The sequence below is a fragment of the Bombus bifarius genome, unplaced genomic scaffold, assembly GCF_011952205.1.
Source record: "Bombus bifarius isolate JDL3187 unplaced genomic scaffold, Bbif_JDL3187 scf7180000007978, whole genome shotgun sequence".
NCBI lineage: Eukaryota > Metazoa > Arthropoda > Insecta > Hymenoptera > Apidae > Bombus > Bombus bifarius.
Window position 1 is genome coordinate 5193735 of NW_022884363.1, and position 25921 is coordinate 5219655.

The 25921-nt window shown below is 41.1% G+C and overlaps 1 protein-coding gene across 2 annotated transcripts; it reads right to left on the minus strand.

The window, feature by feature from the left end:
- Positions 1–12433: 12433 nt before the first annotated feature.
- LOC117204442 (farnesol dehydrogenase-like) lies at positions 12434–15992 on the minus strand. Of its 2 annotated transcripts, none has more exons than XM_033441845.1 (6): positions 15896–15992; positions 15210–15544; positions 14192–14318; positions 13132–13285; positions 12889–13032; positions 12434–12649 (listed from the first exon to the last, which is right to left on the minus strand). In XM_033441845.1, the coding sequence occupies exons 2-6, from the start codon at positions 15511–15513 to the stop codon at positions 12611–12613; spliced, it is 768 nt and encodes a 255-aa protein (XP_033297736.1). In that variant the 5' UTR covers positions 15514–15544; positions 15896–15992; the 3' UTR covers positions 12434–12610. The 2 variants fall into 2 exon arrangements, with proteins under 2 accessions (XP_033297736.1, XP_033297737.1); XM_033441846.1 differs by having other exon boundaries at positions 12505–12669; positions 15210–15805; positions 15896–15979.
- Positions 15993–25921: the final 9929 nt, after the last annotated feature.

A 25921-nucleotide genomic window follows, 5' to 3' on the forward strand; every position in this document is an offset into this window, starting at 1 on the left:
TACCCTGCCAGCGGACCGACGGAAATTTATCTGCGACCTCGCGACGCGGAAAGCCGACCGCTTTTGTCCCGTCGGCCGGTTCTCCGGCTTCCTAGAAAATTTTCCGTCTAGAACAGCGAGATGCTTCTGCCCGATCTCTACTCCTATGCAGGTTAACAGGTTTATTCGCTGCGATCACTCGGCCAATTTGACGTACACGTTTGGAGATAGGAAAAGTTGGAAAACGGAACTGAGTATATTTTCATTTTATTTTAAAATACATTGTGTTGTACAGAAATTTTTACTCATTTCACGAATAGAATATTATGACAAAGATTCGTTATGGTGACTCAATTCATTTGGATGGTAAAAGGATTGGAAGATGAGAAGGTTTAGAAAAAAGATATGTGTGAAAATCTTTCCTTCAAGCAGAACACGTTGCACAACGCTTTTCTGCTATTTCACAAATACAATACTATAATGAAGATTTGTTATGATAATTCAGTCAATTTGACGTTTGCATCTTTGAAGATAGAGGAATATACCTATAGCTTCCTTTTAAGTAGAATACGTTCCACAAGAATTCTTGTCTGTCTCGCAAGTAGAATAATAAAGTACATTACAAAGGAGTTTTCCTGAATCTACGGACTTTCTCCAAACACACTTGCGATCCTTAAAAAGCTTACGCGACGCGTCGATTTCTTCTTTAGTCACAAAGACGAAGATAAAAAAAGACACAACGTCTGTGCAACACATTGCGGAATCTTTTTCATTCAGGCGATGGTTCGAACGCAAAGTCCAGTAAACGACGATGAATAAAACCTTCGAAATAATAAGGACAGCCATTCCTGACTCAGCCACGCATATCACGGGTCAAGCATGAATGGAAAACGGCTTCTGCGTGTGATTAATGCGAGACACCGTGAATCAAGGGTCTCATAACAGCCTTGTGTTTCAGAGAAACGTTCCGTCCGCATTAACGACGCGTTCTTTGAAGCTCGTCGCGACGTATTTTTATATTTCTACGTGTATTGCCATTAAACATATTACAGTCTCGTTTGATACATACGCGTTTAAATAACTTTCGATAGATGTCTGATCCCTTTCACTGAAACACGCTTTGAGCGAATAAAAGCATATTTTACCAGCGCAACAATGCTATGATTTTATAGATGCATTTATATATCTGTCACGTTAATTAATACTCTTATACTGTTATATAACATAATATACTATATAATATAATAATACTGAATACTATTTCGAAAATACAGAAACGACGTACATACGTACGAAACGCGAACACGCGACTACGAAGTTAAACATATTGACACGGAGTTTGTCAAGATAACGCGTCACTCGCCAAAAGCAAACGTGAATGACAGCGATGCAAAAAATAAAGTTCTTTCGTGAACGTCAAGTGATAAGCAGAGGATTAAATAAAATTTGCAACGGTTTGCATATAATTCGATTCACCAAAATCGTGACACATTTTCATCACGAAAGCGGCTATCTACTTTGCAACAAACTTTTAAACGTCGCTCGGAACTTCAGGCGCCTTTTGACTTAAAGAAACCTTACTTGGCAATGAAGATATTCAGCAACACAGAAAACCTGACACAATTTTACTCTTTTCTACCCCGCGATCGTTACCAATCTGCCACGGTAACTACTTCTCTAAAGTGTATACGTGGATTTGTTCCAAAGGTCAAATTTCCGACATTTCCAGGTCGAATTGATTCATCATAAAAATAGAACCACATAGATCACGCGCGACGTAATTCGTCTAGATGCGAATGATGGCACGATTGGCTAATAAAGGGTGCGATATAACGCGATTTTCATCGTCGAAACGAAGCCTGATGGTCGAACGCTCGTAGGGGTGTATCCACGTCGCTCTCGCGATAATGGCCGTAATGATGACGATAACGACACATACACTCACACACACACAGATCACGCGTAGCACACGTAAACATATACATATATGGTTGAATGCAGAGACTGACGCGACTGCACGATATCATTTAAGTTGTGACTCGTGTCGTTACGGGGCGGGCATTTCCCGTAACAATGATTTCGACGGCACAGAGTGGCTCTCTTAAGTGCACCCGATGGAGCCTGTCAGATGATGTCGTTAACTACGTTATTTCGTTGTCATTCGGCTACCTGCGAACCGATTCTCTCAAGTGAGAACGACGGAGTCACCGGTCTCGAAACGTTTGCCCTGGTAATGAGGACATATTCGCCTGTACTACGGCTGCTCGTTCCAGGTGTCGATAAAGGGAAACGGTATTTTTCACCGTGATTACGATGTCGAGTCGAGCAGAACGGTGGTAGGTGGAGATATCAAGATCGTAGCATTTCGTCCGATGGGTTCTACGATCTCGTAATTCGCGATGTATAACGTCTATTAGTATATATCCATGATCCGTTTAGTACTTTTCACATCGATGCGATATTTGTCAAAAGAAAATTTAAAGGGATTTTCGTAGCTGGTTCCACAAGGGTATTAAGAATCGAAGGTCGATACTGTCTATAGAATTCTTCCTATTCGTAAGTCTACGAATAAAGGTACATAAGGATAATTTCCCTTTATATACTTCACCCTATGAAAAATTTTATGTAACTAAATAAAAAAAATCACCTCGCCCCATAAAGCTGTCGTGCGTCGAACGTACGCAGATCGAACATGATCCTCAGGGCATAAACAACAAAAAAACCGATCCACCCCAACGGAAGTCGAGGCGACACAGGTACAGTTCGCAGAGAGGTTCGTCGATCACGATCGGTAAGCCGATTAAACATTCATGGATTTGTCGTAAAAAAAAATCCGGCGAACACGCGGCATGCATGTGTACGGGAGCGCGGGAGAAAGTAAGAGCTGGACAAGGGGGTGGGAGCTCGCGCAACGCTCATACGGAATATTTATTATTGCTGCAGACTGGCGATAGTAAAACATGACGTTTCAATTTGAAACGTCGCTGTAAAAGCGCGCGGCCGTAATATCTTTTCAATTTTACCGGGGCCACGTTGCGTCCCGTTCCAGGCCGATATTAGCCTGTAACATTTATTTTGAAGTAATACTTTTCCGAGGGCAATTTATCGAGTATTTCCCGTCGATTCGACGACCGATACGTCGACAGTTTCGTCCCAGCCTCGCGTTCTGCAGCGCTTACACACGAACGCGTTTCGTTCGCTTTGTCTATCCTCGACTCTCTCTCTCTCTCTCTCTCTCCCTCTCGTGGCATATAGTTTGGCGAAGTATAATTAAAGCGACGGTCAGATCGAACGAGGAATGCGACCGTCCCCGAGCATTACAACGGTTAGCAATTTCCATTTATTTATGTTGCTTGTAAATACGAGTCGCACGAACTGGCGAACGGGCCAACGTTACTCATGCGTGATACGTCGCCGCAACCAGCACGGCCAATTGTTAGCGTTTCCACGATCCCGAAATCGAGATCGATTATTTACGCGTGCAGATTTCTATCCCGGCTCGATTTCCCGCGCGATCGGCGCCCCGACACACTTCGCCGACCGATGATTTACTGCTACTCACTGACGATAAGCCACCCCTCTCACGATCGCTCGTACACGGCTTGTTTTAAACTGTGTACCGATTGGCAGCGTGTGGAACTTGGTTTCGTTTCAACTTTTTCTATATCGTTATGTACTTTGACCTAAATTCTGCGAGCAATCTCTACCTGTTAATAAATAATTACGTAACAATTTCAGTAAATTTTCGACCACCACTTCGTGTTGATTTGATCCATGTCATATCGAAATGTCTCGATAATCCTATATATCTTTTTGGCCATAAACAGCGCAATTCTTCGTCGGCTGTTTAAATCGAGCCACGCGTATGTACATAAATCCGTGTGTACACAGGACAAACAGTTCCACCGAAAAACGAGGAGAGCAGCAGCTACGGGGGTGGTGGATGAAGAGAAGGAGAGGATGCGAATGGAACAAGACGCATGGACCCTCGTCTCCGAAGGCTGGAATATTCCAAAGGACGGTACGTCCAAACGGCTTACCGGATTATCCGATAATCCCATTACAGCGAGGTCATAAAACCATGGAGCTCCAGCTCGAAGCTCGAAAAAGAGCTGTTCGTAAACGGGAGGAAAATAAATAATAAGCCTGGAACCGCCGTTGAATTGACGTGCTTGGTTGCACGAAGGGATAAAGACTCCGTGAACTAATGCCAGACCGGTGCTAAGCGACAAGAATCGCGATTCTCGCTGTAAATTGAGGATAACGCGAGCAGACGGTTGGTGAAGAAGGGATTGGTAAAGTCGAGCGCGAGGAGGGCACGAGGGTGGCACGGAAGAAAAAGCACAGGCGCGAGAAATGGCGCGTTGGATAAGAACGACGGACATTTCTCACGTTCGGCGCTCATGAATCATGGAAGAGTAATCCTCGCAAATAGCTGTCGTCTAAGAATTTCACTAAACCTCCACTGCCGCGACCACTTCGACATATGACGGATATTACCTCGCGTAATCGTCGCGACGAGAACTGGTCGAGTGTTCGTTGGAGCTGACTGATTCATTTTACATAAGTTTGATGTTTGGACGTATTGGTTTTAGCGTTTTGCGGTTGCTCGAATAGAATTGTTTCGACGGTTTTAATAATTTCCAGGTTTTCGTAAATTTTATTGCTCAATGTATATAGAGATCGTAGTATAAAAATTTGTTCAGTGTAAAATTAAAGTATTTATTAATTGGAAGGTGCGTGTGTTTTTTGGGAGTTGTTTTTTCAATGAGGTTTCAAAACTATGTATTTTTAAATATACTCCAATAGCTGTGTCATCTCGCAGTGTCATTTTATTTGCAAATTATTTATATTTTATTTCAAGTTATATGTTATATGCATTCGCATTGATGCAATAACGGAATCCCATAATGAATGATTTATACCATTCTATTTCGGATCTCTTCATTCATAAAGAAAAACTCTATGAAACTTGACATCCAAACGAATCGCCATTTCCAAGATTGAAATCCGTCTCGCGTCAGTATGAGAACAGGGTCATTAAGATGAATTTCCGCAGAAGGGGATCAAGAATTGGTTTTCGGGACGGCAAATGTTACCGAGACAGCTGATAAATGGTAGATAAACGTTTCTTTTTAATGACAGCCACGGTTCGCACCTGGAAAGGATTTCACCGGCTGCTCCTTCTCGCCCGTTCGTCAAAAAGAAGGATAGCCGTTCATGGAAGTTTTTCCTTGCAAATGCAAGATAAATAACGCTTATCTTTCTCGCGGGTTAGACTTACCTCCGTCTCGCCCCTCTCACCCCACAAACTTCTTCCATCGTTCGAACGTACCAGCCAAGATAACCAAGAGAAATCCTAAGGAATTTTCAATGTGGCTCGTAGCACGTTGAATTTATCGATAGAATTCGAGGCAGAGCTGCCGTCCATTCGCACCATGGAGAAGAAAATCGGAGCAACGATACGCTCGGCGCACCTGCAATCCCTGTGGAGTTCGTTAACGCACGATTATGGCCCGTTGGCCATCATTTTTCATTCCCATCCTGCTGAAAATACGTATTTCCGGGATTTTATGCACGATACGCAAACAACAAGAAGAAACGATAAAAGTACATATATATTTGAGATTGAATAATATCATACAGCGGATGTTTGATCGAGCTCTGATCAAACTCTGATTGAGCTGCTGTCCATTCGAATCAGCAAACGATAAAAATCTTCTAAAGCCTTCTACCTTTCGATGCAAAAATATAACAAAGCTGATATCAAATGGAATATTTTAAAAATTTGGTCAATTTTTCCTACACCAACAAATTGTAATAGATACGCGAGTCACAGAGGGATAGATGCGATTAAAGTGGTGAACAGCGTATAGGGAAAAAGGGAAATTTCGCGTCTGGAGGTTAAAGCTTGAGGAAGGGGTGCAGGATTGCACGTAGCGGGGGAAAATGTCGGTGGAAGATCCAAAGGGGGTGATCCCAGGGACGGTAAGATAACGCGGTTGGTTTAAACCGTATTACCTAAGCCGGTCGGTGAGCGGAATACGCGGTCTGGCCACCTGCATCTGCACCATACTACCCTCTGCATGCGCGTGTTGCATTAAGGGTGTATCGTATGCCGCATAAAGATGGGAAACGCGCACCTTCAGGGCGTCATGCAGTCTCGATTAAAAAGAACGAGAATAAGGAAAGAAAGAGGAAAGATGTTTCTTAAGCTTAGTCACCAGTAAGCCGCGGGCAACTTATTCACAACGTATTTCTATTCATTCTGCCAGCAATCATCCGCTATCTGTATATGGCAATTTTCAGACTGGTCTCCTAAGATTTTTTATGGCTGATACGGAAGTATCTCGAATGAAAATTGGGACGTTGCTTTGAGCTTTGATTTTTATTCCAGATCTTTCTGGTCTTTTATTCGGAATAGAACGAAGGATTTCGATATACGAGCACCTCGGAACCCAAACTGACTAATTCCACATTTTATTAATTTCTTAATTTCACATACTTCAGATATTTAACAACGTGAAATCCTCGAGCACTTCTGACGTTATAAATACTCCTATAATTTGGTTTCAAGGGGTGTTGTTAATTTTTAATTAAGTTAGACCCTATAATTACAAACTATAAACTTCAACAGATAAGAGTGAAATCAAAAAATTGTCGCTACGAATATCGTCGATGAAAATCTCGAAGATGGATATTCTCCTCCTATAGAAGCGACTACAGTTTACACATGAACGTTCACTTCGTCACAGACACAGTCTGATAGGTCAATAGAAGGAGCTTCGAGCTTGAATCGAGCCGTTAGGAAGGTAGAGCACACGTTTCGTTCGGTCGCATCACGTGCACGTTCGAGTTAACACCGCGAACCACTTCAAATCTGACACCGCATTGACGCACGTATGCCACTGGTTAAAGTGTGCATGTTTGCACTGACAGTGTTCCGCTAACGAACCTATCGTTGCGGCTTCAGCCAACCGTTTCTGAACCCTTTTCGTAAATCTGTTCGCTCTGTCTGAACCTACACTTCGTCTTCGCAGCCTCTAACATCGATTACCCTCGCTTCGCGTCTTTTCGATCCATGCTCATAACCAAATCCAATCTGATGAACTTACGCGCGAATCAGAATCATTCGTGGTTCAACCGAATATTTGCAACGACATACATAATCTACGCGAATAATCTGACGGTATCGAAACACTTCTACAGGATAAACGATAGTTGGTTTAGCGCGATGCATTACACATGAAATATTCGCAACACGAAAAGGTAAATAAATGATGCTGTGCCAATACCAACGTTATAATTGATAAGTAATACGATATTAATACTTCGATCCTATTAATTAAAATAAATTATAAACGCAATGTTATATTCAGATCAGAAGAAAAGAACGAATTAAACGCTATCATCGCTTAATAGTTATTCGTATGGTATTTAGTCTTTTCCAGGGCTTCAATTACAATGTAACATATCAATCGCTCGCGTAAACCTTCAAAAAAGAAAGAGAACAAACAGTAGACGAATTTGAAATAACCCTCAAGCTATTCCCTTTAACTTCGTCCTTTCATCTTCTTTCATCACATTTTAACCACATGACAGTGTCCACATGAATGAGGCAGAGGCAATGCTAGCCGCAAATCGCGTGGTGTATCCTTGCAACTGCACGAAATTCTTAGACGTGCGAGTGGTGAATGAGGTCGGTGCGCCACAGCAAAGCCACCGAATGCAACGGCTCGTTCCGTCGATGCGGTTCATGGAAAGGGTGGAACGAGGTACACGAGAGATAGGGAGGAACGGATCGAGGGAGGAGCAGAGACACGGCGGAGTAGTAACGTAACGCTAATCCAATTTGCTATGGCGCTGCACTTTGCGCGGGCACCATTTTCAAAGAGGGACACGCGGCAGAAATTGGGCTGAACGCGACGAGGAAATACCGTCTCTACGTGACCGTAAATAGCAAATAATAGCGGATGACCTATCCGATCCAATGCGAATAAATGATTTTTCGTTTATAAATAAATATAGCATCGAATCGTTGTAAATAATGCGAAAAAACAAATAGGATTTTTTGTTGAAAGACAAAATTAGTTCATCGAGGTTAGTCGGTATTTTCTGTTTTATATCTATTGAGCAATTTTTTTTTCTAAATCAACTTAGTCGCCTATCTATCCAACCTTGAAACACTCCTGAAACCGATTTACGTTGCAAAAACTGTTCGCTTCCGTGAACCCCGAAACGCGTTGCCTAACGAAATAGAGTCAGTTTGTAATGGCCGATGTGTTACAGGAGAGCCGATATCGATCGTTAACAAAATATACCCAATATCAACATCGATGACATAGCAAACTTTCCCAAAAAATACATATATGTATAAAGGAGAAGAAAAATTGACTACACAAATCGAGTTGAAAGGGAGAGAAATATATGCGATCGCGTTTCAGTTTTGCGATTTATTTAGCGAGTTTGACCTCGAACCGTGTATATTCGCTTATAAACTGACAATACACCGAGCAGTTAAGAAACGGTAAACTTGCGTTGGTTAATTAGCCGGAGAGTTTCAACAGAGTTGCTTGGAATCCGCTTCGAGATTTGTTCGAATACGAGAACACGACGGTGAAACGCGGTCAAACAACAGTTAGAGGAAGGGCGAACGTTACCTGTCAGAAACAGTTACGAACGCATTTAAGGGACTTAAATCGGGATGTCTGTCCTCGGGACGAGCGGCTGGTTCTTGCAAATTGAGGAATTCACGGAATCCACAGCAACTTCCGACCCGGTAATACAGAATCTAAACCAAACCGATCTCAGAATAAATTCGAACGAGTCGTATTTGAACGAACGAGCAATTAATTTCAGTTTGCCAACTTCGTTTGCATTCTCGATTACGATTTCTGAAGTCGAGTGCAATTATCGATGCAAACTTGCCGCGAAAAATCGACGTGCCCTTATCTCCATATCGCCGGTTCGTCGTATTTCGAAGAAACGTTTGAAAATATTTCCAAGTCAAGAGGCAAAACGAATATAATTTCTAGAATAAGTAAACGACGATAAATGAAATATTAGCTGAAGCACTGATATTTACGATCTAAATATTCTTCGAAATTTATTTATTATTAAACAAACTGTAAACACTGTAAACTACATAGAATTCTTCTGGTAATGAAATCGTCAGTAGTCGTTTCCGAGTATCTAGAGTGTAAAGTGCAGGAAGAGTGTGCGAAGTTTCTAGAGAGCCCTGGTTTAGAGTTTGATAACGCGCACTATTTAAAGTTTACGGGGTATATTCCAGTTATTAACTAACAAATCCAGTTATCGTTAAGTTAAAGAATCTCCTCGCGTGCGAGAGTATACTCAGTGTTCCATCGCGAGTAATACAATATTGAGCGTTAAAACGAGAAACACAGACAACAGGAGAAACTATTTACGTTGGATATTTCGAGTTAAAACGTCTGCCAGATATCGGGATAAGCAAAGGCCAAGTCTCATACAGAGTCTCTTTTCGAAAATTTAAAATATTCAACTGGATATTTGCAAAAACACGAAGATATTTCAGAAGCCGGAGGGTGCTTCCGAGTAAATAAGAAACGCGGAGCTTGAAAGCTTTCACCATTTATCAAGAATTAAAAGGCACCCAGCGCTTGCTAAAAAAAAAGCCCCACGTCTGGTCGTCTCGTAAATTCGATGATACGAATCTAACCAGAGTCTCCAACTTACCTCGAGAGCGTCGCGTTTACCCAGTTTTGTAAACTAACCACCCCATACACTTTCATTTATTTTATGAAAAGCAAATCCGCCGTAACGAGATAACGTGCTCCTTTTTACCTCGACATCGACGAAACTCGTTGCTACGTTACAGTGCCCGGCTACTGTATTAAGAAAAATTAAACTCCCATGTCTGTTTTCTTCGTGGATGAATACACCGAACTGAGAAATTTGAAATAACACAGAAAGACATTTTCACCGAACGATATTGAGCAATTCTCTTTTTCAATGAACGAATAAAAATCGAATTCTGCCATTCAGAAATAAATAAATTGAATTACAGAGAAAGGTGATGATATATAGGGACATAATTCTTTTAATTTATCTCAGAATTTACTGTTATTTACGTGATTTTGTTAGAACAAATGAAATTATGAATGTAACACATTTGTTTCTTGAGAATTTAATGCACTTGTGTAATAAAAGGCAGGATTGAACAACAGAAGTAATAATTGTTTAATAACGATCTTCACACTCGATCGATCGAAATCGGCTGATTTTGGATGTCGATGCATCTCGCGTAACACGAAAAAGGACAGGAGAGAAACAGAAAAACGACAGACGAGAAAATCAGCGCGGTACGCGCTCGTAAATAACAAGATAATTTATGATCGTTACACAATGATCGTCATAAATTGTATTTCTGCCGGACGACAGAACGTGCCGTTATGCGAGGAACTCCGGTTCCGCTGGCGCCCTCCATGGTGCGCGTCCCGACGTCGATATATTTTACCACGGGAACGCGATACATGGCCAGCATAATTTATCTGTTTTCAAATATGCCCGCACCGATAAATTTACATATTTTAATATAAATTCCTAAATGCCGGATCTGCGACGGCCGCAGGACACGACAACTTTATCGATCATTTTTATCGTTCTTCCGCGTGTTGTCTTCTTGCAACTTTCGTCCCATTCCTTTCCATTTCCTTTGTCGTGAAATTTTAAAAAATGCAGACAGGAAAATAGGGTTCATAACAGGGTCCGTTCATCGATTTTCTTTTTTTAATAATAGAGCGCAACGGCTGGTAATTGGGAAATCCTTGATACAGCAGGGATGAAGAGCAATTGAGAGGTCTAAAAAATTTATCAGGAATTTTGGAAGGCCGCGAAAAAATTCCATACCGCATATCGACCGCGAATCAAAATTTTTTCGCATCTTGTGGAAAGCATAGCGTGGTTTAATCAAGTCACGATTCCATAGAATCGTTTCATCGACGCGATTCCCAACCTTCGATTCTCTATCCTCTCGAAAAAGAAATATCAGGGAATTAAAAAATTCAGTGGTCTGTTTCTTGACCATTATCCTTGCGAGGCATCGGTACAAGTATAGATTCCTTCTGGAAGCTTCGTGACAATATATGACAAGTACAGAACGTTTCAAAGTTGGCGGTATAACGAAAAAGTTTGAAACAGGTGTCCCTAAAAAAGCTCGCCGAGTAAATAAAAGAAAACTTGTTCAAAAATTACATTTTTATTATGACAGATTGCCAGACAAACAGAACAGAGAAAGGTTATTAACCGTGAAAAGTGGAGCCCGCAAGTTGGGAGCATCCTGTGCACGAAGCCCCGAACTACTCGAAGCTCGTCGGAAGTTGTTTGACACCTTAACTGTCCCGTGCACAGAGATGCCTCGAGTGACAGTAAAGCTGTGCACAATGTGAGCTTTTGCCTTGGCTGTCGGAAGTTTGCGTGCAAACCTCCTCCTTCCAGCGTCGAGCAAATGTACACTCGTACGTTGACGTACATGCTCATCGAGTGTTACGACTTTTGCCGTCGTAAAACTTTTGCTTCCTTTTTTTCCCTCGTAATTCCTTTTTATTCCTCTGTCAAATGTATATTCGATAACGGTTACCCGTTGATTTCATTTAAATTTATTATCACAGTACGCGCGTTTCTACGATGTAACATTTATTAACGCGATAAATTACAATTTTAACGATGTTGCTGCATTTTCATTTTGCTCAACTTTCGAAACACGAAAGTGGAAAAAAAGGAAACACACGAGGAAAAAGGAAAAAAAAGTACCAACGGTTAAGTACTTTTCGGGTTGTCCCTGGGAAAATTGAATTTCCACCGGTCTCGCAGTGAATCGGTCAATTAATGCACGAACGTTTGACGTGGAGTCATCCGCGTCGCGATAAATTGCGATCGAATTTTCGAGTGCACCGTATATTTAACGAAATCGCGAGCCGCGGTCTATTAGCGAACGCATTACGTAAATTATATTGGGCTGGCGCATTAATCAGTGCAAGAAATATGCTCTGACCACGTACACGGAATATTTAATGACGGTTCCGCGTGTGCGTGAAGCTCGAGCGAGCGCGACACAACGCGCGTTTCATTCTCACTATCCGCCGACGATTACAACTAATTAGAGATAGCCCGATCGCGGGTAAGGGCAAGACTTGTAGTTAGTAACTGTTGCTCGCGTATCTCGAATTAATACCGAGTCCGGTCACGCAGCCCAATAATAGCGCCAATCATTGAATCCTAAGGAGCCGCGGAGCCTATAATTATGCAGCGGCTGTGTACCGTCAATTCGCAGTTTGTAATCAATATCGCGTAATTTGACTGTAGATGAAATGGTCACGCGTAAATAGTTTTGCATGGCCTTGTGACACACATCAGTGCGAATGGCCACGTTCAAAATTTATCTACGTGAAAGAATCTTGCAATCGGAGATTTAGCAAATTGAATTTTATTGCTGTCCATATATATAAATTACTCCTGATATCGTAATTAATTAGACGTGATACACCCCCTGTTACATATTTCTTTCAGTTTTCGTGTATGGGAGAATCTGACCTAATTATAAGGTTCGTTTACATACCTGTGACAAACCTGTTACAAACGCATGAGAACATTAGGCTTCACCAGTGCGTTGAATAGTGAGTTCGGTAATCTACAATTTCATCAACGACACTACTACTACCATGTACCACTCTTTGTCTAAATTGAATTGACTGCTGGAAGCCACTTGGCTCAATGCAAATATGTCACGAGTGACCGCTATCTTAACGACCTCAATAATCCATCAGATTAGTTAATTGTACATCTATGGTAGAATTTGCACTCAATAGCCTCTAGCAATCAACTCTTGAAAGCTTGGTAGCTTAAACAGAGGGTTGGTAACAGACTTACTTGCACCTCGGGTCGAGTACCTAACGCGTAAATCACAGCATCGGCGATGTCTTCGGGTCGAAGAGCTGGAATATTTTTCAATGTTTTCGATATTGTAGACGTGTGTCTGGCTATATCCGTTTCAACGATACCCGGACTGATACTCTGCAAATAGAAACGAGTAACGTTGAAAACAAGCAGAGACTGTTCGAAATTATAAGGCTCATAAAAGCTTTTATAGCGACGGAAGCCACCCAAACTTACGGTGATTCGAATCGGTGCTTTAATGGCCGCCAATTCCCGTCTCACCGTATGCGTTAATGCAACATTGCCGTGTTTGCAAGTCGGGTACAGGTTCCAGCCATTACAGCCATCGATTTCCGAAAGGAATCCACTCGGAATTTCGTGTCCCAGCACGCTGCCGTGCGAAACAAAAAATTGCTTCAACAGGCTGCCCGTGGCCACCCATTTGCACGGCGTTTTATTCGAATCGACTTCGAGTGCAAACAGCCGGAACGTTTGTTTCGGTCTTAAAAGCGTCGATCCTCTTTTTTCCTTTCTCCCTTCCCACTTTTATTCTCTTTTTTATCTGTCCTTTTTTATACCTCCCTTAATTTTTTTTCTTCTCGATTCGTAGAAAAAGGGACGAGCAAAATTTCCGTTGTGCTTTCTCAAACAACACAATCTCTCCTCGCGTATCTCTTTCTCTCACGAAGTACACCCCACGCAAGAAATTCGACTCCCTATAAAGCTTCGAAACTCCTCGATCATTAATGAGACGATTGGTATATACAATTCCTCAATTTACGTGCGAACAAAAGTTCCTTGCTCGTGCTCGAAGTATATTCCGCGGAAGTTGCTCATTATTAATAATGATACATGAGATTCAAAAAGCGGCAGATGAAAGATTACGTCAGACGTTTTTTCGTAGGCTAATTTCGACCTCTAATAATAACAAATGGTAAACATAGACGCACGAAATATTTTACAAACATTTCTCCCATTTGAATAATTAACTCTTGCGTTGTCAAAGAAATATTATACATATATGCGCCACATCATAATTAATTAAAATACTTAAATATTAATGCGTACATTTATAAATTTATATGTTTATATACCGAAAATGCTTTCAGTTTCGAGAATACCGTGCCAAAAGTGTGAAATAACTGACCAGTAAATTATAAATCACGACGACAGTAATAGGAGGTGACGATGAACAGTGGTCGCAAGAGACAGACGAAATACAGTCGCGTGCACGCGAAAGGTTTCGCATGTGGATGGATGAACGATCGAACAAGACGAGGCTCGGAAGCAACAATACCTGTTGATATTGAAAATATGCCCTTCGACGTTCCGCTGGCGCATCGAGCGCACCGCCCGATTGATGCACACGGCGGTTGCGAGGACATTAATATTTAACAGCCTTTCGAATGCCGCTCTGTCGCTCTCTGCAAGTGTAATTTATGGAATTTTTTAAAATGCGTCAACGAGCAGGCGAACGAGGTTTCGAGCGTAATACTCTCGGCCCACCTCGCCCTTTATGGACCAACTATACACAAAGTATTAAGGTAACAGTCCTTTTTTCCGTAGTTGCGTATAAGTACCCGTTATGTTTTCCATTGATGATGTCATAAGAAAGTTGCAGAAAAAAATGCGACACGTAAGTACATTTTTGTTGATTGTCTGATTTCAATGTTAATTGTAAGAATAAACAAAAGAATTTGAACCTGACATAATCGAAAGTGGTAAGAACCTATTAAGTTGAAAGACATGAATTAAGCTGTGATTATTATGAGATAAGTAAATAGTAATATTATCGGTCTAAATGCCGGGAAACCTGATAACAGTAAAATAAAGTCATTTGTGCAAGACATTGAAGACCGGTAGCCATGGAATTCGATATATGTAGATATTTTATACACATATGTTGTCAAGCTCAAAGTTCAAGTCTTAACCTTGCGCATTTTGCAGTTAAATAAATTAAATAAGACGTGAAAACTGTTCTTTTAACAAATCGAAACAAACGACTGGTATTAAGTTACTTTCTCACGTTTCAATATGAGTATTATCAATGGTATTTAGAAAATTAAGCGATCAAGTGAGGTAACGCATATAAAGAACACTCGAAAAATAATTTTTTCAAGGTTAGAAGACGCTATTACCGAGAATAATTAGATTATTATCATATATACTGATACCGACGATTCGATTTAAATGCTCTTCACGTAACATCAACGGCAAGCTCTAAAAACAATTCTCGCATGCAAATTACGCGTTTCTGATGAATATTCAATAGTATTGTAGATTCTTTCTCTCATTATGGTCAGCGATTATCTTACCAATGACGCGAGTGTACTCGATAACCCCGGCATTGTTCACCATGATATCGACGCCGCCGTTCCATGATTCTTCGACGTAGTCGAAAGCGGACTTCAGGTCCTTCTCGTCACTTATATTGCAACGCATTAGGCATATTTTACCCCAATTTGCATTCCAGCCATCCATGAGAGTTGATAATTTTTCAGTTTGTACATCCAACGCGAGTACGTTTACTCCTTTCTCTAGAAGAGCTATCGTAATTGCTCGCCCGATACCGGATGCCGCGCCAGTAACGATCGCCGATTTTCCGGCCCATCGTTCCATGATTCTTCCGTTTTACGTTCCTCAAGTTCCGCTAGATTTTGAGAGAAACACGGGGAAAATTGCTTTTCTTATTTAGACAAACGATCTCTCCAAAATTCCAAACTTCCATAAAATTGCAAAATTGTAAAATATTCCATAAGTTTCAAAGTGTCAGATTACAGAAAATTTACAACAAAATTACAAAATTCTACAATATTTCAAAAGATCCAAAGTTCGAAAATTCTACGCAATCTCAAAATTTCAAAAATTCGAAGAATTTCGAGCACTATTCGTCGTCAAGGATTTATTCTGCCTGTTAGAAAATTTATGGTTTAGCTAGGTTAGTTTAGTTATCATCGAAAAATAGATAGAGTCAATGACATTAAGATTAACCGTCACTTACCAAACAAGAGAGATTATTATCACAGGCGCGCTTCAATGGCGCGAAATTTTTCGATGTACTTTGTTGGCGAGTGGAACGTGTTATACTAACTGCGCAACTGTGCAACGTATCAATTATAGAAGTCAAGTGCGTCACGACGAGGAAGTCACGTAATCGACTATTACCAATCCTGTTTGAGATAACAAACGAGAAGAGTGGGGAACATCATATAATCAACAAGAATCGCCTATAAAGTGCACTATGATTATGGTTATTTAATTAACATTTAGTTTAATTGCTAAAAAAGATAGTTTAATCTGTGTTTTCCATTTATCATTTTATTCATAAATTATGCGAATGAACAGCTTCGAAACAGAGAACTTCAGGCACGTTGTATACAAAATATTCGTCTAGATGATGATAAAGCTATGTTTTCCATTTATCATTTTATTCGTAAATTATGCGAATGAACAGCTTCGAAACAGAGAACTTCAGGCACGTTATATACAGAATATTCGTCTGGATGGTTATGGTAGGTTATCTGTGAGATATACATGCTTATCGAACAGTATAATTTCAATATATGTTAGGAAACAAAAGAAACGTAAATCAATACGTAAGTACGTGAATCATATGTTTAATTTAATTCATACACGAATACATCACGATAACGCATGAAGATATATCTCGTCTTTTGTAGAAGATCACGTATGTTTGTAGTTTTTTTGAACATTTGAAAAACCTAACAAACCTCATCCTATTATCTCCATTAAACCCCCATTATCACAACAAGATGTCACTTTTGATACTATTCAAAATCAAGCTTCTCCCGTAGTATCGCAATCTCTCGATGATTTAGCACGCAAACACAAACACAAACACGTATGATTCGTGAGATTACTACATGTCTATACATATACTGCATATACACTCTGAAACAACGCTCGAAACAAAGCTACTTCGGATTAGATAGATCCATTTATCCAGTGGTCAGATCCGCCGGTTTTGCCGCAGTCTTTACTTGTTTTAAGTGAAGGACGACGTGACCTGTCGCAATCTCTGCTTGTATCACAGTCACATCTGTTTCTGCGTGCGATATCTCTACCGAGACGCTGTCCGGAATATCAGGCGTCGCCTTGAAATCCCAGAGATTGCGGCGGACAACTTCCAGATATGTATTTACTATGTTCCTCAAAGAAATCTGCTTTCGATCCGTTTTCTCTTCGTCTCGTAAAGGAGCCTGGCTGTCTGATCGGGAATATTGTTCGCGAAGTTGGCGTCAAGAGAAGCCAAAGCCATGGCCGTGAAGTACGAGGGATGTGGCAGAGAAGTTCGTATACTGTATTCGAAGGGACGAAATGCGACGTTCGAACTTCGCCAAGTACGGAATTTTCAAGTTTTCGTGTTTTTAATCATCCCCCTGAGACATGGAATGGAGTCTTCGTGATTCCTCTGCATGAAAATTTGAAACACGCCGGTCGTTACTCGGGAAGAACCTCTATTTCCACGGTTCCTATTAGAATTCTCAATTTCTCCAGTCATAAACGAGAAAATTGAAAGGGGCATGATGAAGAAGCGCGGAAAAATCTAGCCACGGAAACAAGGTGATTCGTGTTCGTATCGTAAACTAGGTTCACATTGGTGCCATTAACAGTGCACCGTAAAATGTCCAACTAAGAACATGCTCTCGCATTTACGCGTCGACGAACAGCAAGAAGTATAACGGCAACCGTAAAACGGTAATCGAAATGTGTAGCGAATGAACGAAGAATCGATGCGAATGAACACGCATTGCTGTTCGCGACGTAAAATTAAAAATTCGGATCGAATACGTAACGCTGCTACGTATCGAGTATCGCAATCGTATCGTCCTCTTGTAGTAAACACTCGCCAAGATTCATTACGCCTACTATTCTAGAATCGATAATTCGGGAATGTATGGTTCTCGAAATCAGCGTGCTTGTTTCTTTACGGATAAAGGATACCAGCTCTCCAAGCGCAATAACAACGGCGTGTATCGATCTAGACGGCAGCTGGTCCAGTACTGGGACCCGGAACATTATTCTCGTTCGCGCGGCACCGCGAGGAAATCAACAAGAAAACCAGCGGAAGCTTTAGCCGTTTCCTGGTGCCGAGCACCAGATGCTCCTGTAGCACGGTCATTTCTCAACGTTGCCGTGATTATACGATTCCTCCCCATTCTATTTACCGCCATCATTCCCATAGTATTTTTCACGCGAACTAGAATTTTGTCGATCTCAGGATTTTCAGATATATTATAATAATATATTCTTTTACGATTCTGGTGTGAATCGTTGCGAATTTAAGAAATATTTTTCCTACGAATTCTTCTACAGAAATTCCTAGAAGTTTCCTCGACGAGCGTTGGAAGATTCATTACACGGAGGTATTGTATGAATATCTTCTTGGCAGGGAAAAAGGTGTAATATATTATTTACGTTAAAAAACCTGACAAAATCCTGTTACATCGTACACAAAATAAATATTTATAAACGAAATCATTTCTCAATTACAACCACTACCTTCACCTCCGGGTTGCTCTTAAAATATTCAACGAGAATCTTTGGCATTCGTTAGAAATTCATTTTATCTCGAAGGCGAGATATGAAAAGAGAAAGGGAGGGGATAGATCAATTTCGATGAAACGTAGATCCTATTTATTGTGCGAGTACATTTGTGTACATGTATGTGTTTAATATTGAAATCCCGCATTCCAGCGGAATAATACCGATTTGTTTTTCCTTAAAATCTGAGCGTCCGCCATTTGTGTACCTAAGAAATTCAAATACCACGACCCAACCAACCGACAGTATTATTCTAGTTCGTTGTAGACGACGAGGAAATCAACAAGAAAGCCTGACCCGAGCTGGTTTCCGTCTCGTGTTCCATGGTTTTACCAACCGCCAGATGCTTCCGCCACTCGATCATTTCTCATAGTTGTCGTGATTACCGCATCGTTTTGTTACCACCGCTCACCACCGTCTGCTGTATTTTTCTTCTCTATACAATCGTATCAGATACGAGCGAATTGCCACGTACACACACGAATAGCATCCGCGACGATTCGCGGGCGTAATCCGGTCGACAAACATTTTTCAGCTGTAGCAAAGAGAAAAGTGCTTTCGTCCAGTGGATTAATTGCCAGACGAGGAATAATTTAAACGCATTCGCGGCGCGAACAAATTTTGGGCAACCCCCGTGAGCGAGCGTTGGTCATTGCGAAACGTTTTCGCTGCGTGTCTTTGCTGCTCGTTTTTGCTTTCGACGCTCGCTCGTTTCTGCGCGATCGATCCGACGATTAAACTTTCAATAATTGCGACCGTCCGGGCAACGCGCTCGATTAACTGCAAGCTGTGTATTATTGGGAGGCGAATTCACGTTGATCGCGATACGGCTTCTGTTTGTTTGAAATTATGCGAAAAGAGAGACTGGAGGGAGAAACTTGGAATCTCATTTAGGAGGCGTTACATGCGCGTAAATAAAAATAGGAAGCAATATCTGAAACGCTTTGTTCGCGCAGGATGCACGTCATCCTCATGCATGCCGGTTAGAAGATACGATTAACGAGCAAAGCGAAGGAAGTTCTCTTTTCCCCTCGGGCTTCCGTTACGTTCTCTAAAACAGCAGACGTCTATCTCGGTAATTTCTCAGCGTGAACTATTATCACACGTATTCTTCCGTAATAATACAATTTTCCGCCCTTTGTCGCGCAGATACGAACGGTAATGAGCTGCGCGTGACGTCGCTGCTTTCCTGTATTTCTTTCGCTTTCTATACTCTTTTCCCTCCTTTTTTCCTTTCGTCCTAATGGTATCGATTCATACGCTAAACGAGACGGAAATATCCTTTCGAGAGGGAATAAATTACACGCTTCACAACGGGCAAATTTCACCGGGGAACGAATGAAATTTACGAATTTCTTCATTCGCTGTCCAGCCAGCGTTTTACCACCGAAAATAACAGACGCGCCGGCTAAGAATTTGCTCGTGTTATTCTACTAGAATTTGGTCCGGCATGCTGAAGCCATCATAAAACGTGGTTTATTTTACAGGATAGAATTCGAGAGACCAAAGTATTAATTTAGATCGAGCGCAGATTCCTCTTCCGATAACGCAATTTATTAAGATGATTTTTAACTTACTACTAAAATTTATTCCAGTGATATATGAAATATTCCTTACTCTTTTTGATATTTTCATGTTTTCATAACTTTGTACGAACCAATATTCTTTTACGTATAATAGCTGTACTATCAGTGAGCAAGCATAAACAAAAATTCTACTAGCTCATTTTTATAATGCAATTGTCAGCAGACACTGAATATTTTTGAATATTCTCTAGCACACTTTTGAAGTATTATAGTCTGTACTCTCGTGCGAAATAATTAAAGACGTAATATAGATCGTCTGCGAGCAGCGCTTGAAATTGAAATTCGTACGCACGTCCGTTTCCATTTTCTCTTCTCATTTTTCATCATTGTTCATGTCGGTGCAACGGTCAATGGATAGACAGGCCCACGATGGAGATTAAAAAGAAATGACTTCTCTATGAAAGAGAATGGCAATTGATGTCGATGGAAAGACCTGACAAATTCTTTCGGGCAAAAACGAGAATTCTCGTGACAGTTTCACGGAGCTCCTTGCAATTCCGTTCTCGAGACATTTTCTAGTGGCATTAGGAGGAAGTTATTTGAAAACTTGCTAGGAAGCTTAAAGGAACTAACGGGAGAACGGGAGGGAAAAAGTCCGTTTAGTCAATGGCGTTCAATTTCGCTTTCTAAGGCGGTAGACTATAACAGACGTTATCGACATCTTTTTATTCGCAGAGTGACGATGTCTGATAGTACGAGCATCGTTATGAACAATACAGAAGTTCGTTTAGTTACCTCCAAGAGATACAATTTGCGTTTATTTACGTATCTAAGAGATACGAATTTATTAGAAATTATTTATATTAGGTTCGCTGATCGATATTTTCTAATTTATCACGACGATTATAATAAGAGTTGGTGCTTATGTATATTTCTTCTGCTTCTGCAGGATTTCATAGGAATATCATGAACTCTATAAAGCTTCTTCCAATGGAGATATCTCAGAGCTGATACTTTATCGACGAAGTATTCCATGAAATTTCTTCCAGACGTATAATGATTGCCGCAGGCAGTAGTCTCGATGCAATCTTCGAGGGTGTCATGAATTAGTTACATTTTATCAGAAGTCGAGAGCAAGCTGCTCTATGTTCGAGAAAAAGGAACAAGCGATGCAGGATGGAATCGAAGGAGCAGAAGATACCGACGTACATCGTTGCAACGTCTTCGAATTCATTTTACATAATACGATTCTCGTTAAATCGAGCACCATTTTCATACAAAAATAATACACTACCATAGAACTACCATTACATCAACTATCTAGATTATAATTAATCGTACAACTTGAGCTATAAAACAATTTATGGTGTATATGAACTCAATTTATTAAACCAACTATATATCGTAACCTGTGAATTGTAATGGTACGAAGTTACTGGGACACATGGCACGTCTAGGGACCTATTTTACGTAATACGATTCTCGTTAAAATTCGATGGCCTATACTTCGATATAATGGTAAATTATTAATAGTGCTTATACCATTTTCACGTAAAAACATTACACCGTTATAGAACTCTTACTAGAACAAGTATAGTTATATCAGTCAGGTTTCGTTACAATCTTAATAGAACTGCAGAATGTTTCGTATAACATACACAAAATATTTATGCAGTATCTCGTGAACCATTGCATATGGTATTAACTAATTAAACGAACGAAATATGATATTTTGCCAAACCGTAAGAACGCGAAATTGGCCGAGCACAAATCGCCATCTGGAATCGAGAAAATCGACGAGACATCTCTAACATTGCGCGCGGCAACTGCCGTCCGAAAATTTGAACAATTTGCATTTCGGAAGATGACCATTCCCACGGCTGCAGCTGTTCCGCAAATGCTCTGTTTATTCCCGCGTGTAATTTCCGGCGGCCGGTGACTCGTTAATTTCTCAGTGTCTCGTTCGCGGTCATTCCCGTCCGTTCTAGCCCTTGGGCCCCAACCTCCTTCAAACCCTGGCACGTCCAACGGCCGAGCATCTCCGCTTCGCACGGACCTGAGAGCGATCTCTTCTATACATATTCATGAGGCAATAAGCCCGCCACTGATCTTCCGTGGAATGGAACAACAAGGGAAGAATGGAAAGTAGGCAGCCGGCAGACGTCATCGGCCCTCGCCTCGTCCTCGTGCTCGTCCTTATCGGGGGAACACTCTCGTCAACCCCTTTCCCGAATGTCTCGACGTTTCTCTGGAGCGTTCGCGAGCCACCGCGCTACTTCCTATTCCTATTTCTCCCCTATGTATTGCCACGCAATAACGATGCCCTTTCGAAAGGGCCCTTAACGAGGTCGGTGACAACCGCAAGGTCGAGACGTCCCGCCCGGGGACGAATCAGAGATTCGACCTTCTGTCAAATGCTTTCAAAGCATGTCCAATCCAAGCTTCGAAGCTTCGTATTGTACTCTCTGAATGATTTACGATTGTTGGCGTCCGAAGAATAGGATACGAGTTATTCGGTACCGAAAGAAGGCGTTTTATTCCTCATTTTTGCAAATGTATGATCGATCCGATATAGCGCGTCGGTTCAGAATTCCATCAAGAGAACGTAGTCTTATCCTAGATTCGCTTCCCCTCCCCACCCTATGGAGTTTCGATCCATTGCCCAAAGAATGTACGAATATAAAAGTGAAGGTTCTTGGTCTTTCTTTCTTCTTCATAGACCAAGAATCGATTTAATCGAAACGAAAAGAATCGGCGAGCATCCCGGTAATCGGCATTGAAAGAGAGTATTTTCTATCTTGGCTGTTAGATCACGTCCGCGACATTATTTCTCCTTTCTCCTAGCCGTATTCCTCGAAGCCTCCATTTTCTCAGCGTTCCTCGGGGAACCACCGGTAGTCTCCCTGTCGCTCAATAGACAGAAAATATCATATTACTTTGCAGATCGGTCGGTTCGACGCGAAATAAACCTTTGCGAAGCTAACTGGAAATGGAAAAGGCCCTTATTATGCATGAGACAGCCGTCAAATCGTTTCTTGAGCAACGACCGCGCGCCAGTTTCCGCACCTTTAACGAGATCTCGATGCGACGTGTCACGTAGTTGATAAGCTGGTCCCGGATATAAATTTTTCTTCTGCAGCCGGCATCTCCGCGATAAATTATAATCAGCCCGTCGCAATATTTCTTCGTCCAGCGTCACTTTGAAATATCGAACGGAGCATTCGATATCGTTAGAAACGTTCCATCTAGGAGAGACGTACCAACGTATTGGATGGTTGTCTTACGTGTCTTACGAACGTCTCTTTTCTTAACCCTTAGCTACAGGCGTCCTTATTTTTGAAATTTTCGGATGTTTAGTTTTTTTGGATTACTTGATACTTTTGTTTGTTAAATCACTGAGCTGCAGCGGCACATGAGTCAACGAAAGATTCGAATCGGGAAAGACTCATATTGTTGTGCCTTGGAGTCACAACGTTGTTTTGGTTTGGTAGGTTCAAAGGTAAACGAACTCCGGATAAAACATTGTCGCCGTTATTTGTAATCGTCAACCGGAGTTACATTTGAACTTTTTACAATACTTTTTACAAATAGACGAACGTGCTCTCTAGGACGAATCATTATAGCGTGTCATACAATCGAATAGCGAGCGTAGAGTTGAACAGTAACATTGAGCGAGCGACGATTACGACCGGCATACACTATCTTTGTACTTGTATTTAAAATGATTTTAATATGCACTGACTATTACAATTTTATAGCTCGTCTCTTTAATAAACCAACACGTATAATAATATCCACTTCACAGTTATAAAAATTAATCTAATATTTTATTTAACGATACACAGGCATGTCCCAGAGTTAAAAGCCAAACTTTGTTAGCGTATTCAGTTTCAAGCCATTGAATTTTTGTGGCTTTCATAAAGGCTTTAATATTGATGGCTTTAGAAAAGAAAAATATATCAAGCAAGTATTAGATTGATTTATTGAAATGTAATAATAAATTTAATTTTCTTATCGCTGACAGTTTCGTATTGGCAGGAAGAGTAAACATTTCAAGATGAAGTATTAGACTAGTAGAAATGAAGTATAGACTATCTTCGAAATAAAGTAGAAGTTTCATCGAAAAGAACTTTATTTCCTCCTGTATAGACGGAGATTTAAGAAATCAGGAGTTTGCTGCCGCATCTTACAGACATGTTTGCGGAATTCATTCGCGAAGAAAGAATCGTACGGTTCGCTGACGTAACGCGAGCAGTAGCAGGAGAGTTCGAATTTCGCGCGTCGATCGTTCCGCATTAGCGAGGAGGAAAGTTCGCGCGGCGAGCGGGTATTTGCTTGGCAAACGTCGTGTTTGTCAGAGGCTTTGCTCGCTCCGTTTTCGCAGCCGTGTTTCTGTTCCAGCTTCCTCATCGTACCTCGTCGTCTCTGTTCCGCGGTACCGTGCCGTGAATACTAAAACGTTCACCACGTCTGAACAGAATGCAAAATTTGCTCACCGATAGCGCGCCACTCGCAATAGAAATACGTGTGTTTCTAATCTCGCTGTCTCATTAACAGTGTTTGTTAAGTTTTCCAACGACTCCTGGAAAAAATTACTCCCTAGATACGTTTCTTGAAGATTCTTACTCTACATTGCTAGTAACTCTTATACTTAACATTGGTAATAAGAAATAAGGAATTGATAAAATTCAAAACTTAAGAAATCGGTAAAACATTGTTTTCTCCAAAATAACGCTCACTGAATGTAGGATAGATTAGTTGAGGGAAAAGTAATATCTTCTTTGTTTTTAATAATATGAATACCTTTGAAAGTGGAATATGATAGAAGGCAAATTCTTTGGTCGTGTTACTTTTTTACTATGTGTCCCAGTAGATGAAGGAATGGTTAGATTTCAGATGATACTATGCACAACGACTTTCCGTACCTTATGGCATCATCGCATCAAGCAGAGATCCACGATAACAGGTCTTCGACAGTAACCAATCCCTCTTCGTGCAAGGCGAATTCTAGGTGACGACGAGTATCCTCGTGAAATACAATTTGTCACAATCCAGGAATACATTTCAACGAGTTCTTATAGCTGACAGGTCTCGTACTTTTATCCAGGCAGCGTCCTCTCTACGAGGATGGCGTGCATTTTCAATAGCTGCTTCCCCCTGGTGCACAATGCGGCATCGCTCACGCGCCAGACAATATATCTTAGAATCCATTGATAAAGCGTACAATGCTCGTGTTCGAAAGCGTCTCTGTCGCTCCTTGCCGAATAGTTTCTGCTTTGAAACCTAAATGAATCGCCGCCGCAGATTCGCAAATTTGTAATCAAGAGAGTAACGAGTTTCAAGAGCAACAGAGTAGATTCGTTCGTGAGCTCGCTACTTTTCCAACGAAATGGTCTTCGAGATGACACAGACGTGAAATGGAAGTAGCTGAGGAAACGATGCACTCGCCCTTTTGTCCCGACGCTACGACTCCCGCTTGAATTTAGATGGTCGCAACATCATTACGTAAAGGTCCCCTGACAACGCGAAAAAAAGATGCTTCTTTGTCTATCCCTTGAAGGCAAAAATGCAGAGACCCGCTTCAAACTCGATGCTCGTCGCAGTAAGAAGCTTTAGAATGTAGAAAAGTAAAAAATAGTTTCAAGATTGCTCTCTCCCTGCAATTGTTAGTTGGTAATTGTTCTTTCTCCTTGTGAAGTTTGGCAAGATACATGCAGAGGTAGGTTTTTCTTAGCGTATTCCTCGGAACACGCATTCCGTGTAATCATAGCCTTTTACGCAGATTCGTTACTCTACTCTACATCTACCGAATGAAGTTTTAAAACGAACAAATCACGCAATGTGTTCCATCAAGATTTATCGGGACCAACGCGTATAAAGAAAGGCCGCGAACAAAATGGGTGCACGTGCGCTAGACTAATCGATGTCTCGTCTGA